This window comes from Penaeus monodon, chromosome 1 (genome assembly GCF_015228065.2).
Source record: "Penaeus monodon isolate SGIC_2016 chromosome 1, NSTDA_Pmon_1, whole genome shotgun sequence".
Taxonomy (NCBI): Eukaryota; Metazoa; Arthropoda; class Malacostraca; order Decapoda; family Penaeidae; genus Penaeus; species Penaeus monodon.
The window spans coordinates 16,713,975-16,721,003 of NC_051386.1; the positions used below are offsets into that span (position 1 = coordinate 16,713,975).

At 31.5% G+C, this 7,029-nt stretch overlaps 2 protein-coding genes and 1 pseudogene across 4 annotated transcripts in view; all 3 read left to right on the forward strand.

The window, feature by feature from the left end:
* Positions 1 to 422, forward strand: LOC119576113 (annotated as a pseudogene).
* Positions 423 to 2,880: 2,458 nt separating this feature from the next.
* The window catches only part of LOC119596072, a 4,865-nt gene continuing 716 nt past the window's right edge, over positions 2,881 to 7,029 (forward strand). The window contains exons 1-2 of one of the 2 annotated variants that reach the window (XM_037945311.1): positions 2,902 to 2,922; positions 3,351 to 3,800. In XM_037945311.1, coding sequence (XP_037801239.1) covers positions 3,352 to 3,696 — 345 coding nt within the window. In that variant the 5' untranslated portion in view covers positions 2,902 to 2,922; position 3,351 and the 3' untranslated portion in view covers positions 3,697 to 3,800. Of the gene's footprint in view, positions 2,923 to 3,350; positions 3,801 to 7,029 lie in introns of those variants that run through there. The other variant, XM_037945232.1, reaches the window with a different exon arrangement.
* LOC119596209 overlaps positions 6,576 to 7,029 on the forward strand; it is a 14,602-nt gene continuing 14,148 nt past the window's right edge. For both annotated transcript variants that reach the window (XM_037945562.1, XM_037945477.1), the window contains exon 1: positions 6,576 to 6,636. The gene's annotated coding sequence lies outside the window, so the exon portion shown is untranslated. The remainder of the gene's footprint in view (positions 6,637 to 7,029) is intronic.

A 7,029-nucleotide genomic window follows, 5' to 3' on the forward strand; every position in this document is an offset into this window, starting at 1 on the left:
AATGGCCGTAACGTAGCAGTGACCTCCCTTCTCGTGGCTCTGTGCCTCGTAGCAGCAGTTGCTGGACACAGAAGTTACGGTTCTGGTGGACATAGACCTCTTGGTGTCCACAGCAGTGTCTATCCATCCGCTAGTATCCACGGAGGTAGCGCTCATGGCCTAGGACTCGCAGGCTCTGGCATCCACGGTGCTGGATCCTTCAACCCCACTCATTTCCCTGGCCTTGTGCCTGGTTTCGGCTTCCACCCTAAAACCCAAACCGCATCCGGTTACAACAACTGCAAGTACTGGTGCAAGAGTACCTATACTAAACAGTATACTGCTGCCAACAGTCTTATTATGGCTAGATTCATAGCTCAATTCTGAACTACCAATACTATGGACGAACCAGTTTATCTTTTATGTTGACAAAATTGTTTGCTGATTCTCAATAAAGAATATGTAATCAGATTCTACATTTTTCCCACATTTTTACACTTGTTAATGCATCAGCATTAATGCCAGTATAATTCGTCGCTTCAAGGCACAATTACTAATATATATACATATTTGAGTATATGTCTGCGGCAGTGTGTACACGTGTGCATATATACATATATACTGTACACAAACACACACATATGTCTGTATTTATATATATGTATATCTATCGATCTATCTACATATATGTATGTATGTATTTATCTATATATGTAAGTATATCAATCTGTCTATCCATATAATATATATAGATATATTATATATATATATATGAATTTAATGTATATATATATATATATAATGTGTATATATATGCATGTATATATACCTTTCTATACACACACACACACACCCGCAAACGCATATATATATAAATATATATATATACCTGTATATACACACATATGCACACACATATGATGTATATTCATTTACATATACGTACATATATATATGCCGTATATATATATATATATATATATATATATATATATATATATATGTATAATATGTGTATATTTGTATCTATGTATGTATGTATATAATATATATATATATGTAACATACGTGTGCATATATGTATATATGTATATATGTATATATATCAATTTTTACGGTCATATCTGTAGTGTTTCCATATAATTATGTACATCTTACCTCATGTACAGCCACATGGCGAAAAGGAAAGTGAATACTTAATGGAATGAAAATGACGAACGAAACTGAAATCATATTTGTTAATGTATACGAAAATTGTCATTAATATATCAGTCATACTGACAAACTTACTGGTTTCTAATCTAGAAGACGTTAACATTATGATAACACAACTTACCTGTCAAAATTTCGTTTTCTTTGGGCACTACAGTCCCACATAGGTACACTTTAACGTTGGGGAAGAGCACACTTTGAAATGAATATAAACATGTTTTAATAATATTCTAGATGACACAATATTTCCACAATAGTTTTGGGGGATCGTTGTGTTCTCATAACGTGTGTGATAGTGGGTTTCCAAGCGAATACGTTCAAGGTCGTTAGAAAACGTTTAAGAAAAGTCTTATTATCAGTCTTATTTTACTATTGGGTTTATCTTTGTAATTCATCAATGCAATCATTATCATGCCAATCATGATTAATAATATTATTATTGTCTTATTTGCCATTATTGTTATTTTAATTATTATTTAATCATTATTGTGCTATTTCTATTCTTAATTGTGAATTTCTTAAGCGTCATAATTTCGTTCATGCAAACTAACTAGGAATAAATATTTAGATTTTCTTACCAAAATTATATCAGCATAAATTTATACTTCAAAATAAAGCATATACGTGTTTATATATATGTCTGAGTATGTGTGCGTGTGTGTGTACATATATAGGTGTATATATATAACGCGCGCGCGCGCGCGCGCGTGTGTGTGTATACATATATCTATCGATCTGTACATATAAATATATATATATATACTGTTTATATATACATATATATATATAAACAGTATGCATGAGGATATATATATAATGTGTATGTATGTGTGTGTGTGTGTATGTGCGTGTGAGTATGTGTATTATCAAAATCAAAATATTATTTAGATATAAAGTATACAGTGAATTCTCTCTCTTTTTCCTTCTTTTTTTGTCTATTTATCTATCTGTTTGTATCTATCCATCTTTCATTATCACTGTTCACTTGTAGTCATCAGTATATTGAGGTATTTTATCCTAAAAGAAGTGCTATGTATGATAATTATTACGATGGCAATCATGATGATAGTCAAATAATATAATCAAAAACAAGGAATTAAAAAATATAGTGATACTAATAAGAGAAACAATAATAATGATAATGATGATGTATATAATGATAATGACAATGATGATGATAACGATAAAAACAAGAATAAAGGGTCTTCATACTTAAATAATGATGATGATAATATAATCAGTTAACAACACTAATAAATATGATAATGATAATATGAGTAACAATAATAATGATAATGATGATGTAGATAATGAAGATAATGATAATGATAATAAGAATAATGGGTCTTCATATATAGATACAAAAAAAACAAAACACAAAATCAGAATGTGATTAGCTAACCTCTTCCAGGTACTGCCTCGTTGTCTGGAAATCCTCATCAGCATTGCCACTGCTTGCCATACTCAATTACTTATTAATAACATTAGGTGGTCTACAGACATATTGCTTTCTGGAAAGCATTAGTAATAGAATCTATATTTTCGATATGAATAGTGACTTCTAAATAGGTTGATTGCACTGATAAATTAAAGAAAATGGTTACTGATGCATGAAAGAAAATGGAGACTTAGCAACATCTGCTCTTGTCTGACGTTCCCTGGACGAGGATCTGTATAAAAGGACGCAGCGCGAAGGAATACCTCAGAACACAGCACGCAGTTGAAGTTCAGGTAATGACTAGAGATGAACTTCATCCCTTAACCCATCGGTCGAGGATTCACATTCACAGTCCATTCCTTGAAGGATTTATGTTATTAATAATGATACTGTCACAATTATGGTTATTATCGACATTATGAATATTAGATTGTAATTAGAATACTAATAACATTTTTTTTATCCGGAAATCACAAAAAAGTTAACCGGGTGAGATAGGTAGAGATAATAGTTGACTCCTTGGCGAATAAGCACCTGTGGATCATTTTATGTATAAACACAATATGCTAAAATTACAATGAACAAGGCATGTTTGTCCTGTCATCCTCGACTAAGTGGTTTAAGTGAGCAAATCAGATAAAATGTCATGGCATAATTTCCATATACCTTTTCAAACCATTTCATGTATAATGTAAATATAATGCAACCCATATCTTTTCAGAATGGCTCGTAACGTGGCAGTGACCTCCCTCCTCGTGGCTCTGTGCCTCGTAGCAGCAGTTGCTGGACACAGAAGCTACGGTTCTGGTGGACATAGACCTCTTGGTGTCCACAGCAGTGTCCATTCATCTCCTGGTATTCACGGAGGTAGCGTTCATGGCCTAGGACTCGCAGGCTCTGGCATCCACGGCGCTGGATCCTTCAACCCCACTCATTTCCCTGGTCTTGTGCCTGGCTTCGGCTTCCACCTCAACCAACCCGCATCCGGTTACAACAACTGCAAATACTGGTGCAAGAGTACCTATACTAATCAGTATTACTGCTGCCAACAGTCTTATTATGGCTAGATTCATAACTCAGTTTTGAACTACCTATACTATGGACGAACCAGTTTATCTTTTATGTTGACAAAGTTCTTTGTTGCTTCTCAAATAAAGAATATGTAATCAGATTCTGCGACATTATTCCACATTTTTACACTTGTTAATGGATCAGCATTAATGCCAGTATAATTCGTCGCTTCAAGGCACAATTACTAATATATATATATACATATATTATATGTGTGTATATGTCTGCGTCAGTGTGTGCAGGTGTGCATATATACATATATATACTGTACACAAACACACATATATGTCTGTATTATATATATATATATGAATATCTATCGATCTATCTACATATATGTATGTATGTATTTATATATATATATATATATATATATATGTATGTATATCAATCTATCCATATATATGCATGTATATATATATAATTATATAATTGCATATATATACCTTTCTATACACACACTCACACACACGCATATATATATATATATATATATATATATATATATATATATATATATACATGTGTATATATGTATCTATGTATGTATGTATATAATATATATGTAACATACGTGTGCATATATGTGTATATATATATATACTTTTTTTTACGGTCATATATGTAGTGTTTCCATATAAGTATGTACATCTTACCTCATTTACTGCCACATGGCGAAAAGGAAAGTGAATATTTAATGGAATGAAAATAACGAACGAAACTGAAATCACATTTCATAATGTGTACGAAAATTGTCTTTAATGAATCACTCATACTGACAAACTTACTGAAGACTGAAGACATTAACATTATGATAACACAACAACGTTTTCTGTGGGCACTAGAGTCCCACATAGGTATACTTTAACATTGGGGAAGAGCACACTTTGAAATGAATATAAACATGTTTTAATAATATTCTAGATTACACACACATATATATGTGTGTGTATATATATATATATATTATATGTATATATTATATATATATATATATATATATATATATATATATATTATATATATATTATATGTATATAATATATATATGTGTGTGTGTGTGTGTATATGTGCATATGTGTGTGTATTTATTTATGTGTGGGGGTAAGAAAGAGGAACAGGGATGGGGTACTGATGGTGGGGGTTGGAAGGGAGTGAAGGGAAAAATGGATTGGTACTAGATAGGCCTAGAGGGTTCTTGTCAATGATAGTGATGTCCACGAACACTGAACCTACAGGACATTATTTTCACAATAATGGATTTGGGGAATCGTTGTGTTCTCACAACGTGTGTGATAGTGGGCTACGTGGGTTTCCAAGCGAATACGTTAGAGGTCGTTGGAAAACGTTTAACAAAAGTTCTCTGTATTTTTATTCTAATGTTCACCATTTGTTTTATTACATTATCAGTCTTATTTTACTATTGGGTTTATCTTTGTAATTCATCAATGCAATCATTATCATACCAGTCATGATTAATATTATTATTATTATCTTATTTGCCATTATTGTTGTTTTAATTATTATTAAATCATTATTGTGCTATTTCTAATCTAGATTGTGAATTTCTTAAGCGTCATAAATTTCGTTCATGCAAATTAACCAGGAATAAATATTTAGGTTTTCTTACCAAAATTATATCAGCATAAATTTATACTTCAATATAAAGCATATACGTGTTTATATATACATGTGTGTGTGTGTGTGTGTGTCTGCATGTGTGTGTGTGTACATATATAGGTATATGTATATAGCGCGCGCGCGCGCGTGTGTGTGTGTGTGCGTGTGTGTATACATATATCTATCGATCTGTACATATAAATATATATATACATATACTGTTTATATATATATATATATATATATATATATATATATATATATATATATATATATAAACAATATGCATGAGGATATATATATAATGTGTGTGTGTGTGTGTTTGTGCGTGTGAGTATGTGTATTATCAAAATCAAAAGAGGATTTATATATAAACTATACAGTGAATTCTCTCTCTCTCTTTCCTTCTTTTTCTCTCTATTTTTCTATCTGTTTGTATCTATCCATCTTTCATTATCACTGTTCACTTATAGTCATCAGTATATTGAGGTATTTTATCCTAAAAGAAGTGCTATGTATGATAATTATTGCGATGGCGATCATGATAATAAAGTAATATAATCAATAACAACAGGAATATAAAAAATATAGTGATACTAATAAGAGAAACAATAATAATGATGATGATGTATATAATGATAATGACAATAATGATGATAACGATAATAACAAGAATAAAGGATCTTCACACATAATGATGATGATGATGATAGAATACTATAATCGGTTAACACCAATAATAAATATGATAATAATAATTATATGAGTAACAATAATAATGATAATGATGATGTAGATAATGATGATAATGATGATGTAGATAATGATGATAATGATGATGTAGATAATGATGATAATGATAATAAGAATAAGAATAATGGGTCTTCATATATAGATACATTAAATAAAACAAATGCGTAACCAAACAAAACAACACAAAATCAGAATGTGATTAGCTAACCTCTTCCAGATACTGCCTCGTTGCCTGGAAATCCTCATTTCGCCAACAGCATTGCCACTGCTTGCCATACTCAATCACTTATTAATAATATTAGGTGGTCTACAAACATATTGCTTTCTGAAAAGCATTAGTAATATAATCTATATTTTCGATATAACTTTTTTCTGATATGATAGTGACTTACTAAATAGGTTGATTGGGGTGATAAATTGAGGAAAAGGGGTTACTGATGCATGAAAGAAAATGGAGACTGTTAGCAACATCAGCTCTTGTCTGGAGTTCCCTGGACGAGAATCTGTATATAGGGAAGCAGCGTGAAGGAAACCTCAGAACACAGCACGCAGTTGAAGTTCAGGTAACGACTAGAGATAAACTTTATTTTCTTGACCCATCGGTCGAGGATTCACATACTGTTCTGTATGGATTGTGTTGCACAAATATGGTTCCGTAAGGGTTCAGGCACAGGGGGTGGGGGCAATTAGTAGGTTCTTTGTGGCCACACCTGATTTTTCCATTCCTTGAAAGGACTTTCTATGGTATTATATCGATAATGCCGTTTTATTGTTACTGAAATTAAGAATATTACATTGTTATTAGAATACTAATGACATTTATTTTAATCTACAAATCAAGGGTAACTAGGTGAGATAGGTAGGGATAATAGTTGACTCCTTGGCGACTAAGCATTTGTGTATAATCTATGTATAAACACAATATGCTAAAATTACTATGTACATGGCTGTTTTTT